This window comes from Falco peregrinus, chromosome 9 (genome assembly GCF_023634155.1).
Source record: "Falco peregrinus isolate bFalPer1 chromosome 9, bFalPer1.pri, whole genome shotgun sequence".
Taxonomy (NCBI): Eukaryota; Metazoa; Chordata; class Aves; order Falconiformes; family Falconidae; genus Falco; species Falco peregrinus.
This window is the reverse complement of record NC_073729.1, coordinates 36,256,526-36,275,052: the sequence shown is the minus strand read 5'-3', so window position 1 is coordinate 36,275,052 and position 18,527 is coordinate 36,256,526. Positions and strand designations below refer to the sequence as shown.

Below are 18,527 nucleotides of genomic sequence, written 5' to 3'. Positions count from 1 at the left end.
GACCACTTCAGACTATGACGTTGTTCGGGAGCGCAGTGCCTGGGCTTGAGCTAGTGTGTGCCGTGCTGCCTTGTTTCAGAGGCCTGCCTGAAATATAACCGGTTCTGGAGAGCTGCAGTGTGCCGTCCTCCAGGTTTCTAGGTTTGTGATTCAAAACTTGGATATGTTACGGCAAACTCCTGAGAAATGGCTGAGTGGAGTCTTGGTGTTCGTACCGGTTTGGTTTACTGTACCTGGGTGGTAGGGCAGTTTTGACGCTGGTTCTTTGTTTTCCCAGTAATTGGTACTTGCTCTGTCTTCTTCTAATGCCAGCAAGGCATGACGGTTCATAACCCCAGCAACCATTTGTTAGGTAGGCCCTTTCTTTTAATTGATGCCATTTCCAGCTGGGTTTCTGCCACTTCCCCTTCTTGCTAGATAGTATCTAACTTCTCAAGCTATGTATGCAGTTTCAGATACTTTATCCAAAGCTATTCAGTGAAAGAAGATTTCTGAGAAATCAGTGTTGGATTGCACTTAACCTGCTTGGATGAGACCGAAAAATACTAGAGGGGCAAATGGGCCCCGAAAGACCCAGTGCTAATTTTGATGACTATTCAATAACGTCTGCCCAGACAGAGCAAGAAGGGAACAGGCTTTGCCTATAAATGAAAACCATTGACTAGCTACTATTACAGAAATCGTGAGATGCAGTTTTTAACCAGAATGGCTGTAAAGACACTCCATACAATCTAATTGAATTTTAATCCCTCCACAGAATCCAAAATCTTTGCGTTGGCAAGTACCGCCCCACCAGAATGGAAATATTCAGAGCCAGGGTAACCTCGCAAATACAGAATAGGGACCACAAGCTAGAGCTTGCAGCAAAACCAAAGACATGTATTAAATCAAGAGAAAGAAAAAGGTTGGGTTGGGTTTGGGTTTTTTGTTTTGTTTTGGGTGTTGGTTGTTTTGGTTTTTTTGGAAAGCAGTTAAAAGAAGATGAAAGCAAGGAAACATTTGCTTCATTCTTTCAGAATTTCAGTTCTGAAAGTTTTCTGCAGATCAGCACAAGTGACTGCCTCTCAGTCTGGGACAGTGAGAGGAGGACCTACTAGTACAGAAGTGAGAATGGACCCTGACCCAAACCAAGAAGCATGCGTGTGATTAACAAACGCAATGTCAAGCCCAGGACAAGGTTTTAACGTTGATTAAGGGCTTTTGGCCTTTTTTGAGAGCACTTGGATGCTGAATTCTGTGCTGTGCTACTGGAACCTGAGATTGCAGCCCATGCATGTCGTCTTTGCCTGTGGTATCTTCCACATCAGCCAGAGGCAGAGTTGGATTCTTTCCCTGGCATTTTGCTGCATGTTCTTTGCACTTTACCCAGCAATTAATCCAGTTTCCCGTGCCGCTCATGGGGTTGTGTACTCTTCCCACACCTGGGATGGGGCAATGGTGGAGCTCCTCTTGCATTCTCTCTGTGCTGGCTATTACAAGGAGAAAAGGAAATTTGTGACTTAGAAGGAGCTGACCCATTACCTGCAATAAGTCCAAACAATAAGAAGCCATTTCAACTTTCTGGTTTTGTCCTGCCATTTCTTGTGCAGATGGCCCCCTCAGAAGGAACTTGTGTTGTTCTCCAGCAGTGCTGTTGATTACTCTTATTCAGAAGTCAAAAAGCAGGGGAAAGTTAAAAACCGGAGAGAGTTTTATGTCCCAGGTTTGCTCGTGCTGCTTCAATCACCCTCTGTAGCAAGAAAACCTGATACTTCAAGAGCCTTGAAGTTCATATTCATCAGGAAAAGAGCCTCATGTATCTGGGAAGCTTAGAAGAAGGATGAGGACACATAGCAGCTAACATTGCCAGTCTGAGTTTTCATGTGCTTGCATCAGTTTTTCTGGTTTTCCTGTATGCTAACAAGCAGAGAAAAGGTTTAAATTCTCAGTCAGAAATTGGAGTATATTTGCATATAATTGTCTAATAAGGAATTGAATGGCCCTTTGGAATTGTACACTGAGATATATCTGAGATGGATGTCTTGGCTGAAACAATGAGCACCAACATTTCCTGACTGTTAATAGTTAACAATGAACATTTAAGCAGGCTGGAGGTGAACAAAGCAAGTTAACCACAGAAAGGGGGGGGGGGGGGGCGGGGAGGGGAGTGATTTATGCAGAATGAGAGCAGCTTAGAGGTTTAGGCCTAGGAGTAAAGGAAAATCCACAAATATTGCATTGCGGTGCAGTCTTGCTGACGTGGGGATTGGAGCTTTCTTTATGCTTTTTATTTGGAAGGCATATAAAATTTTGTAAAACCAGCCAGAAATCCTCTGGCTGTAATTATTGTTGTCTGCCTTACCTTTCTGTGCAAGGATATGTCCCTGTTTTGGGGTTGGTCTAGGTACCTCTGAAGCGTTGTTAAGGAATGGAGTTAAATTTTGGTCAGCATTGACTGGATGGTGAATTTAATGAAGAGCTCTCCTTTACAGCATCTGCTGGCAGGAACCTGGAAGTCCAGCCTTCAAAACATATTTTGTGGATTGTAAGCAGAATATTTTTTAGTCTTGTGCTGCTGTTTCATTTGTTTTCAGGTGTAAAATGTAGTGGTGAACATGGAGAAATGTTTTTTTTATATTTTGGAGAGAAGGAGGAAAATTGGAGAAAGTTTGCACAAATGTAGTGGCAGATGCTGAGGTCTTTTTTTTGCGGTTGCAGCCTGCTTCCCAGAGCATAGTGCCAGTGTTACTCTACTGATGCAGTTTTCGGTTTCCGTTTATAACCAGCCCGAGACTACAGAGGAAGTTTTTGTTGCATCTTTGATACTTTCTTCTGGAGCCTGCTTGTAAATCTTAGTGGTTTGGGTCATTGCTGTGACCAATAATGGCTTCAGGGACTTGGCTGAGGAAATACTCTTTAGTAGCTGAATGTAGCGAGTAATGAAGCCTTTCCATCTTCAGTGTTCTGTCTGCCTTAGTGTGGTGTAATTTGTGATAGTGTTAAGGGCACCTGTTTCCTCATGGAGTGACCTGTCAATTGGAGTTCTGCTGATGGAATTATTTAGAGACTAATGTGTTCCCATTTTAAAATATGTGATCAATATAAAAACATGGAACGAGATTAAGTTCTCTAAATGATAATATCTGCTTTAAGCCTTGTCCTGCTTAAGATACTTTGACCACCTGTGAAATTCTGCAGCTGCCAGTCCTGGATAAATTGCTGCACAGAAAGAAGCTCTGGATTTTGTAGTGGTACTCTCTAGACTAAACTATTTTTCATATATATTCTTTCCCTGGCATTTTGCTGCATGTTCTTTGCACTTTACCCAGCAATTAATCCAGTTTCTCGTGCCACTCATGGGGTTGTGTATGCTTCCCACACCTGGGATGGGGCAAGAAAAAAAAATATTCTGGGGAGGTGATGAGGTGGTTTTCTTGGTTATAAAGCATTGGATACGTGGGAATTATATTCTTCCTTTGTTGCAGATCACAGAGGCCTTGTTAAAGGAAAGAGATAAGCAAGCAAAATGGAATGGGATTCCCTTACTGTTGCAAAAGCTGTATGAACATAGTCACCCAAACAGTGATTTCTCCCAGTGCCAAAGCATCTTAAAGGTACTGTCTACACTGTGCTTCCTGAAAGCTAGGGGTTGTTTTGTTGTTGCTTTCTCTAAAAAAACTGTGACCATATTCTAACTTAATTTTTGCAACTGAGCGTATCTGTGAATGGGCTGGCAGGTAAGGGCTGGGAATGCATGCAGTTGATTAGTCAGTAGATCACAGATAGTTGGAGACAATTGTGTTTACACTGATGAACAGTCTTCTTTTTTTTAACTGTTTTCTGTTCTTTCCTTTGGGTTTTTTTTTTTCTGCATGCAGGAAATTTCTCCACTTCTTTCAATGGAAGCCATGGCATTTGTTACAGAAGATAGAAAAGCTGCTCAAGAGTCCACTTTCCCAAATACATACACATTTGACTTATTTGGAGGAGTTGATGTAAGTGTGTTTTTCAACAGTATCATAAAATTTCTGCATGATAGTGGTACCACTGAGAAGTCTGTGAGGTCTTTGAGACCTTTGAAGCTTCTAAATGTAAGCTACAGAATGACTTTACCATTTGTTGCTAAGCATTAGAATTGTACCTGTTTCTGTTAATCAAATGTGAAAAGCAGGTATTTTCTGAGGTATCACATCATCAAGAAAGAGGTTCTGTTTCCTTGTAATACAGAAGACCTGACTCTTTCTTCAGGCAGTCTGCTTTTAACCTAAAAAAGATGAGACCTCTAGGTTCTCAATGAAAACAGTTTCGAGAAAAATGCTACAGCTGGCACTGAGAATTCCACTTACCGCTGAGGGGTAGGTGGTGATTTTTTAAGCACATTAGCGCACTCTTTTAGCCAGGTTGTCTGTGTTTATTGCTGGCATGCAGTGTTTGCTGCTTCATCTACAAAAAAAGTTTTTTAAACAGAATTGCGAGGTTTCTGTAGATGTTCAAGCAATTTATCATTGTTTACTTGTTTTAATTCTATATTACACAAATCAAATACCCAAGTTTGCTCAGTGTTATGGTGACAGACTCTGGGATCTTAGCTTTCATTAGAAATGTATGATTTGTATTTTCTGGTTAACTAATTGACACTTTCTTCCCTTTTTTTTTTTTTTTTTTTTGTCTAACTAAACAGTGTCTTTGCTACTTCTCTCTTGTTATACTTAGTGTGCCTTACTTAAGTAAAACTTGTGTTTAGGTTACGTTGTTTTGAAATGAGCACTGGTTTAGTTGCCGGTGTCCTCTCAAGTGAGGACAAAAATCTTCAGCTACCCAAGCAATTTAGAACATTGTATGAAAATGTTGTAAATTTCCCATTTTTTGAAGGGAAATAGTGATACTTCCTGCAGAAGTGCTTGTAACATAAGGATGCACAGAATAAGTGTGTGTCTTGGGGGTGGGTTTTTTTTGTTTTGGTTGGTTGGTGTTGGTTGGTTGGTGCCTTTTCTTGGGCTGGAGTTGGTAAATACCAGATACACTGTTACTGCCTGGTACTGTGGCTGGAGATCTGCCTGATACAAGTGGGTTTAATGTGGTTAAAGGCAGTGGTAGAAGCCAGTGCTGTGTGTGTGTTTTTGACAGTCCAACTCTAGGACTCTGGGACTTGAAAGGGAAGTAGTCTAATCTGCTGATTCTGTGTATGCCATGTGCTGATTCTGTGTTGCGGTATTTTGAACTGTGAAGTATGAGTAACTTTGAAGGACACTAAATCTGCAGTGTACTCTCTATGCTATAATGTGTGATAGTGTATTCCTTAAAATATGTTTGGATTCTGACAGCTTTTACACCCAAGGAAGAACAAAAAAGACATTTGTGTCTCCTCCCTTTATATGAATACATGTAAAATATTACCCCAGAGTACAAACACATGAACTGATGATACACAAGCCTTGTGGACTTTGGACCTGAATGCAACCCCATTCCAAGAAATAAATCTCATAACTCCTTTTGTGCTCCTTCTGCCTCTGGTGAGGCACCCTCTTATCTATTCTCTTTCTGCCATTGGATTCTTGCGCTTCTTGCTGCATACTGTTGCAGTTTCAGTAGGATGGCTGAAGAAAGCCCTCTCCAAGGAGTGTCTCACACCACTGCAGTCCAGTCCCTGGAGTGTATGTGAGGAGCATACCAGTTCTGCAAGAATAAGGTGATAAATGCATGGTGGGTTATAGTATTGACCAGGAAAAATAAATACTAGCTGAAAAGGTCCGCTCTGTGGCAAGGCAGGAGAAATCATGAGTGTGGCCATCCTTAAAAGACAGACTTGTTGCAGCAGGTGTTCTTTCCCAGCAGAAGAGCAGGTGGCCTGCATCCCAAGTGCATAGGGTTATCTTTGGATGCTTATCTCAGGTACCAAGCCTCGAGGTGTGCATTCTCCTCCTAAAATGTAAGCCATTAATATGAGCACTGAGTTACTGCTGCAGTAATTTTTGTCCACCCAATGGAGCTGCTTTTACAAATGTTGCTGAAAAACATAGATTCCTCTTTAAAGTTGCTTATTTATTTGTCAGTGCTTAAAATGTGGGCAGTGCTTCCAGTGCTATCAGGTGTTTTCCTCTGTGTCTGGGTAGGTAGTTCATTAAAAGAAGGGTAAAGTTAAGCTGGGACAAATGGAGCAGGTGGTACAATGTAAGTATGTTGTTAGTTGGTATGACTTGACTGGGTGACTTAAAAATTTTAAGCTGAATTTTAGCACTAGGTGCTTTTCTCAATACTTCTTGCTGAAGTCTTCGGTTCCTTCTAGTGGCTAACTTATTTTTAAATTTTAAATAAACTGTTTTTTTTTTAAAAAAAAAAAGTTTTAAAATAAACCAGTGGTATAGACTAGAACAACTAAAGATCGGTTCTGCATCTGTCGGAACTATAGTCCTAGTCTTGCAACACTAACGATTAACATTTCTTAAATAGAAAAGAGATGACACTTCACATATATGTCAGTGTATTTAAGTATACGTATAAAGTGCAAGTACAGAAGCAGTGGCTTGCTCTTTGTTGGTGAGATTAAAATCTGGAGCAGCTAAATTCTGTTATGTCTGGAATGTATTTTGGAGCCCAGTAAGATTTAAGGAGAGCCTTTGCAAAATGTGCATCTCTTTGCAGATGATTGCTGAAGATTCATTGTTTTGGGAAATGGATGATAGCCGTCCTTGATGTTATCTGGATGCATGTGAAGTTACATTGTTTGCATACTCAAATTCTTTAAAACCTGCCAGTGGGAGATTTAGACAGCTGTTACTATTTCTTCAGAGTAAATACAACTTTTTTGTCAGTGTAATTTTGAGACCGGTGGGGTTTTTATTGTAGGGCTTCCTTTTTTCATTTCTCTGACTTCAGCAGAGCAAGACTAAGTTTGGATTTGTTACTGACAAATTAATTGGTTATTTGTATCTCAGTGATTATTCCCTTAATTCTTTATCTTGTTACAGCTTTTAGTAGAAATTCTCATGAGACCAACTCTTATTACACAGAAGAAGAAACAGAAAAGTAAGTAAATAAGTGTGGGTTTGATTTTATTTTTTTTTCATTCTTGCATTGTGTCCTCAATCAGACAGAAGTTATTATATTTTTCTGTTACTCTCTTTCAATACTAGCAATTTCCTGTTCCTAAATGAGTCATTGGTTTCTTTGTTCTCTGTAGTTCGTGATGGGATTTGGGACAGTCACCTGTTGCAAAGCAGAGCTCAGGAGTATTCATGCGCTCAGCATAACATTTTCTCAGTGCAGTAAATCTGCAATCAGTGGAAACTTTTTATTTTTACCGTGGCTGTAGCTACAATTAACAATTATTAATAATAAGCCACAAAACATTGCTTATGTAATGGGAGTTATAGAGATTGTGAGATAATGAAAAGTATGCTGTTTTCCTGACCTAGTCATAGTGACTACTAATTTCCAAATTGCTAGAAGGTGAACTTGCCAACAGGGTGCAGTAGCCTCAGCACAACTTTCCTGCTGGAGCAGCTTTGGTTTAATGTTTTCATTTCTCCTGCTTGTGATTCTGCTGGTTCCCTGAACTCTTCTGAGGGAAGGAAATATCATGGTGTGCTCCATGCCCATCAGCCAGGGAACTTCAAAGGTGAAGTAACTTGAACTTGAGGTAGAGACAGTTGTTATATGTCTGTACTGAAAACATAATTTAAATGTAAAAATGCTGGAGTAAATCAGATTGAAAGCTTTTCTATGAATTCCTGATGCTCTGTGGAAAAAAACACATGAACTCTTTTTTTTCTTTCTTTTTTTTTTTCCCCCATGCTTAATAACTGGAACTAATATATGTCTTAGCAGTTTCTCGTATTGGCAAATTTTGAGTTGATTTATGATATTTTTCCTAAAATACTGTTTACACCCCTGTTGTTTTCTTCTGTGTGTAACTAAGAAGTGCACTAGACCACAATACATCTGTGGCTGTGGTCCCAGGCAGTGCTGGTGGTAGTTTTGGAAGAAAGCATGAGAAAGGTCAGGTATAGAGTGTTTCTTCCTCAGGTTTCTATTCCTCAAAGTATTTGCAAATGCGATCTGAGCTAGCAGTTAGCCTGAAATTCTCACCTGTTTTATAGCTATCCATAATCACTGCTGTGGATGTTAGTGTTCCTTGGCAACACATAGCTAGTGAGTGTCTGTTTTCTCCTTTGCAGTAAGTGATGACCTCATCAAGGACTGTTTAAGCATACTGTACAACACGTGTATATGTGTAAGTACAAATGCTGTGGAAAGGTGTTCTTCTGCTGGTAATGTTTTACATGTCTGTATGTTGTCTTATCAAGTCTCTTTTAAGCCTAATTTAAACTTACTCTGAAACTTTTCATTAAAATTCCTTCAGTCAAATATAGGACTGCCCTGTATTTTGATATGTTACTCAAATAGTTTCTGTTTTCTCAGCCGTGTTGTCAAGTTTAAATCCCCTTGTTTGCATCTTTCTGTATCTGTGTTTCTATAGGAAAGCCGTGTCAGGCTTTATATTCAAACTTAACATTTGAAACTGGAAATGAATGCCTGCTAACCTGAGCTATGGCTAGTCTTGTTCAGTAATGGTGCTGACAAAGCGTTTTAAGTTTGATCCTGCAACTCCTTAATGTGCTAAATATCCGTTCAGTTCAGCTGATGGCAGATCGGTGCTAAGCTAGATGCTGGGTTAAAAGGGATATTGAAATACCTTGCCATTAAAATTCTGAAGCTAAAAGCACATGCCTCAGATTATGCATGCAGGGAACATCCTCAGGATTGTTTACTTAATCACATGATTTATTATGTCATAACCTAGGGAGCATTGTTTAACAGAAAGTAAAAAAAAAAAAGGCAGTTACTGACTTGGAGCTCTTCCAAAAACAGCCTAATCTCAAGAGTTGGAGTCATAATAGATCAGGTTCTCACTATAAGTATTTGTTTACATAAGGGAGGGGAAAGACCAGAACGCTTTTGTTCTTCCCTTATGTGATTATTGGTTTTAACCACAGGGAGTGCAACTTTGTTGCAAACTGAAGAGCCTATACTAACATGTTTACAACTTTGTTGCAAAGACCAGCTGCTGTTTTGGTTCAATGTTACTACTCTCTTGAATGAGAAGTGTGCAGGATCACAGAAATTTTGTGTGTGCAATATTAACTGTTCTTACGCTTACATGTAAATATTCAGGAGGTACCTAAGCTAGCCTGGTGAGCACTGGTGAAACATCAGTTGTGTTTAATAGACAGCTTTGTAAGTGGTAAGGATGTAGTTTTAAGTTGTGCTTAATTCCATAAAAGGCTGGCTGTGCTCTTAGTGGAGGTCAGCGCATGAACACTGTCTTTAATGGTCAGAGCATGAAAGCTGGCCTTAATGAACTTGGTGATGAACCAGAGTTCATGTTATAGCATGACTCTTGGGTTCGTCAAAGAGTTCATTAAGGCCAGTGCTTGATTCCGTTGCTCAGACTGCCCAGCTGAGAGCAATGCTAATGGTTTAGGAGGAATCCAGGGAGTGCATTTACATACCATAAAATAGAGCTGGTTAAAATTTGTGTGGGAAGCCAGAGACAAGCCTCTCTGACTACTTCAAGGCATGCAGTGTTTACTTTTCATTCAGGGAAGCAAACAACTGCCTTAAGATGAAGCTTCTCACCCTGGAGCATGTAGTTTTTGCAGGCATCATGTTAACTTCAAACAGGGACTGGAGTTAGTTCTGGTCACCATAAACACAGTGTTTCCTGGTTTCAGGAATAGCTGATTCGATAACATGACAGCTGTAAAACTGTTCTGCGTGTGGCTGTAACATAGGAGTGCTCGAGGCGGGCTCTGACTCTGGGTCTGTGTGTGCATCTGCTGCTTTTTAGACAGAAGGAGTCACAAGACGATTGGCAGAAAGAAATGACTTTGTGTTGTTCCTGTTTACACTGATGACAAACAAAAAGACATTCCTACAAACTGCAACACTCATTGAAGATATCCTGGGAGTTAAAAAGGTTAGTTGCTAGTTTCTAAATTTTATTTGTATGGCTTTTCAGCCCAGTAAAGACAGCTGTTCCTTTGGAAGAGTTGCTGAAGGTAATTCTCTAAGCTAGCATTCTCACTTCTTGTAGCTAATTTGAAACCTGACTGTCTACAGTGATCATTAACTTCAATCACATTTCACATAGAAGCCAAATTAGACATGTGGTATCATACTTGTAATGCTTTTGCATAGCTTGCAGAGGATGGTGAGGGGCCGAGTGCCTAGCTGTCATTAAAGTACAAGCAGTATTTCAAATAAAGGAAATGAACTTACATAAATTCATTTTTCATCCTCACCTTCTGATGACACCTCAGATATTTTAGTAGTTTTCCTGACATCTGCAAGGCTTCCTGTGCTTCTTTCTTACCTTGGTGTTTCTCACCTCTCTGAGAAGTTGTAGGCTGGGGGAACAAGCCACTTAAGTCTTCTGCAAAAACTAGGCTTTTGAACTTGCTTGCCAGTATCATTACAGCTTAGTGCCCTGATGTGATGCAAATAAAATATTAGAGGTATAATACTGGGAAAACCCTGAATGAAATGTGACTGGACATTTTGTGGGGAGGGTCAGGATTCTATAACTTGTTACAGTTTTTAGAGTGAGGTTGAGAATTATGTACTTCCCGATACAGGCAACAAGCTTAGTTTATATGTATGCTTTTTGCTGAAAATTGTTTTAAATATCTTTATATTGAAAAGATCTTTTGATGAAAGACTGAGAAATACAATCTAGAAGTCCTCATCTGTGAGTCAAAGAAAATAGAGAAGTGGAAAAAGAATTGAAACTTTTTAGTATCTAAATTGATTTGTGTGTTAAATGAGGTTGTGAGTTTGGTTTTGGGGTCTGTTTGGGTTTTTTTAGTTAAAAAAAAAAAAGCCCCCCAAATTTTAGGTTGGTACTTAGTCTTTAAAATATGGTTATCTATACTTTTGGAATTGATAAATGGAAGTGATACCAGTTGTAAATCACAGCTGTTTTCAGATTCTTCACTTGTCACTGCCTACTTGCTTCTCTTTTACTAACATTGAAATAAAACAGATCTCTCCAGGAAAAAGATCTGTAGCTGAAGCCTTCTGGCTGTTTCTGTGTTCACTCATTCAGCATCACATGTGACTTAATCAGTTGATGTTGCCTCCTCCAGGAAATGATACAGCTGGATGATATTCCCAATCTTGCGAGCCTTGTGTCCAGTTTTGATCAGCAGCAGCTTGCGAACTTCTGCAGGATCCTTGCTGTTACAATTTCTGAACTTGACACAGGAAGCGATGACAAGCACACGCTTCTTGCCAAAAATGCCCAGCAGAAAAAAAACTTGGGTCCTTCTCGTGCTGAAATTAATCAAGGTAATTTTTACATTATGAACAAATGCAGAAGAATCTCAATAGTGTGTAAAGTGTCCCTCTTCTCAATGTCACATCTGTAGCATATGTTTCTAGAGGATACTGTAAGTATTCTGTCTTACAAAGCATTTTTCTCCTCTAGCACTTTCCTGGAAACTTTGTAGCTTTCAGTGTCATGTGATGTTGGTAATTAGGTGAGTTAATTTCTATCATTTCAGCCCTCTGATGACCTGAGTGGCTTAAAATAATTGAGTTTGTTTTCTATCCCTCAGTCACTTCCATGGCTTTCCCTTTAGCAACTCTCAGTAATTCTGTGTCCTCCTTAAAATATGAATTCCAGAAACTGCATGCAGCATGGTTACTGTCAGAGCAGTTCCTTCTCTAGTTTTATCTGACATTGTCCTGAGCAGGATGTCTTTTTTTATCCACAAGTAAAGTGTGTTTAATATTAATCATGTTGCCCACCATTAGCACATGACCCTTGGAAATTTGTAGGTCTGATCTCAGCTTCAGCTCTGGGCACAGGGCTGCTTTACTTATTTCGTGGGGTACCTCTCAGATGCAGAAGTCTGGTTAGAAGGATGAGTATGAATTTAAGAGATTTACTTTAAAGTACCCTCAAATGTAGAAACTGCTGTTTTCAGCTCTTACTATGCTGAAAAGCTCTTGGGCTTGTGAAGCAGATGTTTGCATAGGCCCATGCAAACGAGAATTTTTGGGAAGTACAGAAAGAGGTTTTGGAGCTGGTTCTCACATCTTCTAACATTTCGTGTTAGCCATGAACAACAAAGCTCCGTTTGTAACTGCTGCCACCTCTACAGCATCCACTGAGGGATGGATAGCATGATACAGCAGGCAGAAGCTGAGAGACTTTAAAGGGGGATGACGTATTGTCTTCTGCCCTGTGCTTGCCAGAGCTTGCTTGTAAAGAGCAATGGACGAGTATGTGTAGGTGTAGGTACAAAGTTTAATTAAAATTAGTTAAAGTGAACAAGCTTGGATCCTGCTGAGCTGAACTTAGCTAAGCAAATGGTTAACTGATTGGGTTTTGTTTGCATGATTGGAGACTGTCTAAGACTATAAAGCATATTCCATTTTAAAAATTTTATCAGAGAGCTTATTCTTTCAGAGATGGTACCAGCAGGCAGAATCTCAACACTCTTTCACATAGTGTTCACGGTCAAATTCTTTGTCCTTTTCTACTTGCATACGCAAGTGTGTAGTGAAGTGAAGGCTTAGCCATGTACCAATAATAAACAGGTTCTGTAATTAAGCTTTTCTTGTGAAAACTTTAGGACAAAATGCAGCTCCTAGCACCCCCAGAAGCATCTTGGAGGCCAGTGACTTCTGTCCTTGAACTGCTGTTTCTAAGGGTGCGGTTCCACAACAATTAAAACCCTCTGACTCTGGGCTACTATGACTTGTTCCCCATCTGTGTTGTTCCATGATGAGCTAATTCGGGAAACTAGTACTTAAAAATCTAACAGCTTTCCACCCAGCTACTGAAGTGAGCTAGTAAAATGAAGGAGGTAGCATTGCACAGAGGAAAGGGAAGGTGGACCTGCCCCTTCCAAGGGCTGCTGCTTTATTTCTGCCAGCTTAATTTTCAGCCAGATCAGTTCCTTTGTATTGACTCACTGTGGACTGGAAAACAGCAGTGCCTCCCAAATGGAATTGTCTGGAAACAAGCAGTTAGAGTAGGGTAGAACTATGTTTTTTCCAGTGTAAGTCCAGCACAAACTATTCTACCACTGATTGAACCATACCTAGGGTATGTACATTCTGTTCCAGTCCTAGCACATCAACCTCTTCCACCTTTGGATCTCTTTAACCAGATGCAATTTGTTTCTGTGTACTCTTCTATGTTACTAATGTAGATGTTTTGGTACCTTGTGGTATAGAGGGTTTGATGGCTGTTTTGTTGGTGGTGTTAAATTGTAATAAAATCGTATTTTTCTTTTTCAGCTACACTTCTGAATATTCCAGGCTTCATTGAGCGATTGTGCAAACTGGCAACACGGAAGGTGTCTGAAACAACAGGTACTTCCAGCTTCCTCCAGGAGTTGGAAGAATGGTACACCTGGCTGGACAATGCACTAGTACTTGATGCACTAATGAGAGTGGCAAATGAAGAGGCAGAGCAGAGCAGTACAGGTATCTGGCTTGCAATCCTCTAGCCACCGTTGGCTGATGCGTATCTTAACTTTCTTCGGTGCTTGCCATGTGTTTTCCTTTCAGACAGTATGGATGCCTCTTTTTTTTTTGTGTGTGAAAAGCTGACTTGTCAGTATTTAAGTCTGACTCCCATTTGGTTCTCACATAGCCATGATTTTTTTATTATTTTTTTCTGTAAACTGAATTTAGCAAAAGGAAATGTACAGCAAACTGTGCCCTCTGCACAGCTAGGTAACGCTGTACACCCTCAGCACTAAAGTTCCCTGGAGTGACAAAAATAACACACATCTGAGGTAAGTGACTTTACCAGCTTTTGCTCTAGAACTTAGCCTGATGGCTTTATGTCCAAATACTTCATACCAAGCGAGTGGTCCCTTCTTTAAAAAGGAAAGGTAGCTCTAGCAAAATTAAATTGTTCCAGGTGAGCATATGTAAGTGTTAATATAACCTTAGCAAAATACAAGCATGTGGTTTGTTTCTTCACCCTTCAATATTACAAAAACGCAACGTATGTCTTGTAGAACTCCAAGTACCTGGTAACGTAAGGAGAATTATCCCAAAATTTTGACATCTAAATCTTTGTTTCTCTGCTTCTTTGGAAAACTTTCTTCCTTATCCAGCTCATTAGTTTTGTAGCAATTAATTATTAAAACTCCTGAAAATGCACAAAAAATGTGAGTGCTCCCACAGCATCTCACACATACCTTTATAAACACCAACTTGGTGGAAACTGGAGAACACTTGGTATTTTGGAATAGAATTCACAAGGCAATTTTTTTGAGGTGGAACGTGCCCAGTCGCAGCTCTTGACCCACAACATCAGTTAGCAAGCAAACCTAGATGTGCTTTCCCAGAACTTTCTCAGTCTCCAGTGGCTTGTGGCTTAGGGACTTGTGAGTCAGAGGTGGCGTCTATGCCTTTTAGCCTTTGATGGTTTCCTTCTTTTGTGTGTTTGCCTAGTTACTGTTTCTTCACATGGGTTCAAAAAGTATTCACTGTCCTGTGGCAGGACAGTTCATCACTTAGTTATGTATTGTGCACAGAGCTAACTCCTTTCTGAACCGCAGCCTGTAAGTTCACTCTGTCCTTATTTTCTTCCTCTGTCACTCATGATTTCTGTCAGGTTTTCCACTTGCAATCATGGTGGTTTGTGTCCTAATTCTGTCTTTAGCAGTGTAATTCTAGATAGGGCTAACAAAAATTATTTATCTGTGGCCTGAGTATACTGGTACTGAGGTATGAAATTAAAGTAGACTGATAGTAAATGCTTCTGATAATCTTACCCCTACTTTTATTACCTTTACTGCCATGTCCTTTCTGGTGCAGTAGTTTATTAATTCATATAGGTGATCCTACTTACTTTAGTTAGATGACGCCATTTAGGTTATTATGGGAAAGTTCCAGTTATATATTTTTCTTTTCTGTATTTGTTGTGTTTCACTATTTTTAGTTGAGAAGAAGATTCAGGCAGACGTACTGGTCTTATATCTGCTGTATTTCAGTGTAAAAGTAATAACTGTAACAAATCCTTTCCTGTTGATGCTGCCTCAGGCTCACATCTTTGCCTTCTTGTTCAGAGTCTTCAGATGAAAGTGGATTGGCCAACACCTCCACACGAACACAGCTTCCACAGTCCATGAAGATCATGCATGAGATTATGTACAAGCTGGAGGTGTTGTATGTTCTCTGTGTGCTGCTCATGGGGAGACAAAGGAATCAGGTGAGCACTTGGAAAGGGTCAGGCATACAGAAGTTGATGTGTCTTTAAACCTAAGTGCTTGTTAATTAGGTCATGGGCACAGAAACATGAAGAGCAAAGCTCAAGGCATAAAGCTGGGCAAATCCCATCACTGCAGCGACGCACAAACAAACAGGCAGTGTTTCATTGCAGAGAGGGAGAATGAGCCACTGGGCAGGGCTTGTCACAAGTTGTGCTGACCAGTGTGTGTTGGGGGATTGGTCTGCCAGTCTGCCGAGCTGCTGCTCTGGTGCAGGATGGATGCAGAAGGATGCCTCCTGGGTGAGTCATCCTGTCTCTGTGTGAGGAAGCGTGTGGCTGTACCTGGATGTTGCAGGAGCTGCAGCCAAGTTTTCTTCCCCTTCCTGCTCTGCCGGTGACCTGCTTGGATGGAGCCCCTTCAGGCCTTTCCCTTCTTGGGCTCCTTTCACTTTTGGAAATCTTCTGGGGTGATTTGTGAGTGGATGGTTTTTGCAGTAGGTTCCCATGTCTCAGCTGAGTGTGAGCATGTTGTTAAACTCTCAGCTGGGAGGATACTTTTCAGTGCTGTCTGTGCTAGGCTCTACCTAGAAATCCCACTCATCTGTTCCTTTCGCATTCATTGCCTTTGAAATGAAGAATAATTTGTTCCCTATGTGGAGAACCAGTCACTGCAGCTTGGCTATGGTTTAAGTGAGTCAAAAGCATATTGTGAAGGGAAAAGAAAAGCAATCCATTGGTGCAGTTTTGACAGCTTTCCAGCATTGGTAGTCTGCTCAGCTCAGCAGAGCAGCTTGGAATAGCAGGGGCATTCAGATGCCCCAGAGATTGGGAGGGTCAAATTGTTTGGAGTTGTTGAAGGACTGTTGTATTAGGCAAGAGTAGCCGTGCTGGGGGACTGATGCTTGAGCACATCTGTCTTGAGTATTTTGTTCTTTGCTAGTAACCTCTGACTGCATAGGAATCACAAATACTCTCCACAGGTAGTCTCTTAAATCTCATAATCTGAATTTAAAGTAGAAGTGTGTAGTACAGCCCTGAATATAACTAACCTGTTCACTCTGAACCTACAGATGGATACTCAAGATTAAAAAGAAATAGATTCTGTATAATATTAACCAGAGGAAACTAGGAATTCTTGCAGAAACCACAATTACTACCACAAGAAACTCATAATCCTGTTGTCATTCCTTTTAGATGTACTGTTTCTGTTGGGCATAAAAATTAAAAATAATAATAATGTCCTACAGCATAATTGGAACTACCAGAACATGGATCTGTTAGGAGGACTTTTCTTTCCATTGTATCAAGTCAGATAATTCATCCCTGCCTGATTTCACCACAAGAATGCAGTTTCATAGATACTGCAGAAACTACTTGCAGCTTGCATTCATCCAGCTGCAGCCTGTTCCGGGAGCTGGAGGTGCTACCTTCCTGACGTCCCTGGGTCAGTTCTAGAGTGTTATTGCCAAATGTGACAGGGTGAAAAGAGTCCTGCTGAAATAGCTAGCTTTGAAAGTGACTTTTTAAATTTCCTGGGAAAACAGTGTTTTACTCATTCTCTGCTACTTCTGCCCCCACACAAATGGAGAACCTATCTGCAGATAAAGCTGGCGTGCGGTTCTCTGCTTCTTCTCCAGGGCTGATTCAAGACTGGAATTGAATTCTTGAAAGATTCGAGTTACTTTGTTCCCAAACACTACTGTGCAGAGCCAGCTCTTCTTTTTGTAAAATCCACTGCCTTTGAAACACATGATATATCCTTCATTCCTTATCTACATAAAGTTTTCAAAGACTTGTGTGGCCAATGCAAATCCATGCCCCTTCCTGAGAAGCAGTCGGATTAAGAACTGGAGCTGAGCTGTTCTACGTGGAAAGCTCCAATAAGTAGGGAACAGCAGCGTCAGCAATAGCACCCTCACTGGCAAGCATTTCAGCTGCTTGTTGGTATCTCTTTTCCTATGTGGGAATAAAAGCACAGGATCTGTGATGCCAGTCTCCCAGTGTGAGCAGCCAAAGGTCTTTCTGGTTTTATATTGGAATAATTTTGCATAGAATTTCTAAAGGGCATCACAAACCTGCTTCAATCCTCTATGATAATCGACATAATGGCCTGGCATTTGCTTGAAGCATGATGCAGCTTCCTAACAAACTCAACCTGTTGCTGAACGTTTACTCTAAATCCTTGGTTTGAATTTGACTCCTGGCTAACTTGCATAAATTGACAACTGTGCTAGCAGTGACTTGGCTCCTACTTGCTGCCACGCTGGGGATGATCGCACCCTTGAGGGGATAAGTGATGTTTTACTGCAGATCTGTGCCTTTGCTTCCTTCTCATTATGGTCTCACCCTAAATTATACTTGTTACATATTTTTGTAGGCTGTCTTGCATGTCTGTATTGTGGTGAAAGGCAATCAGCTGATTTACTTGCTCCTGCCAAACTGCATGCAGCAGAAGCTTGTAATAGTTTTAGTAGCGAGAAGGCAACAGAGTAATTCATGTGAAGCTGGGCAGCAACAGGAAAAAGCTAAAGGGGTTTGAAGGATGAATGTAGAGCAGGGATTGTTTTGGCATCCCTAGGCTGAGTAGGTATAATGAGTTTGGGGTCTGGGATAGTTTGTGATTCAAAGACAATTGTTGTGACTCAGGAGCTTTGTCATGCAGCCGTCTGTCAGGTGAGAACTTGGAGTTAAGCAAACTAAAAGTAAACTAAACACTTGAAATTAGGGGTGAGTAATTTCAAACAAGCAGATTATGCTCTGAGTGGAAAGGAGCAGATTCACGAGTTAAAATGAGCATGGAGAGTTCCTTTAGCGAGGGGCCAAGGCTCTTGTAGGCAGCTTGCACGCTTCGTTTCATCATGTTGTGCTTGTGCCATGCTGGCCACTGAGGGATGGGGGACTACAGGGAGTGCTTTGTTCAGAGAGATTCCTCAGGGTTGTTTTTGTTGGAGGCTTGTGACTAGATCAATGTGTCCAAGAGCCTTTTAAAGTGAGGGAGCACTGAAGGACTCCAAGCTTTGCAGTCTGTCAGGGTAGCACGGGTGAGGTGGGAAGGAGCTGTGTGCTTCTTCAGGTGTGATATTCAGAGCTGCCTAGCAGCGGGAATGTGATTTCTACATAGACGGGAAAGTTGATAGCTTCAGCCAAGAGCATTGTAAAAGGTCATCAGGTATGCTGCAAACGACAATAAGAATTAAAACCTGTAAAATAACATAAGCTTCAAATATTTTTTTTAATCATTTGGGATGGAACAAAATGGAGTGATCTGCTTGAAATACTGCTAGTTATAATTCTGCATGACCTAGGT

At 40.7% G+C, this 18,527-nt stretch overlaps 1 protein-coding gene across 1 annotated transcript in view; it reads left to right on the top strand.

The window, feature by feature from the left end:
- The window catches only part of TRPC4AP (transient receptor potential cation channel subfamily C member 4 associated protein), a 38,863-nt gene that overhangs the window by 6,652 nt on the left and 13,684 nt on the right, over positions 1-18,527 (top strand). The window contains exons 2-9 of the mRNA XM_055814234.1: positions 3,465-3,593; positions 3,858-3,974; positions 6,948-7,005; positions 8,157-8,212; positions 9,830-9,958; positions 11,127-11,328; positions 13,291-13,479; positions 15,078-15,220. Of these exons, the coding sequence (XP_055670209.1) occupies positions 3,465-3,593; positions 3,858-3,974; positions 6,948-7,005; positions 8,157-8,212; positions 9,830-9,958; positions 11,127-11,328; positions 13,291-13,479; positions 15,078-15,220 (1,023 nt within the window). The remainder of the gene's footprint in view (positions 1-3,464; positions 3,594-3,857; positions 3,975-6,947; positions 7,006-8,156; positions 8,213-9,829; positions 9,959-11,126; positions 11,329-13,290; positions 13,480-15,077; positions 15,221-18,527) is intronic.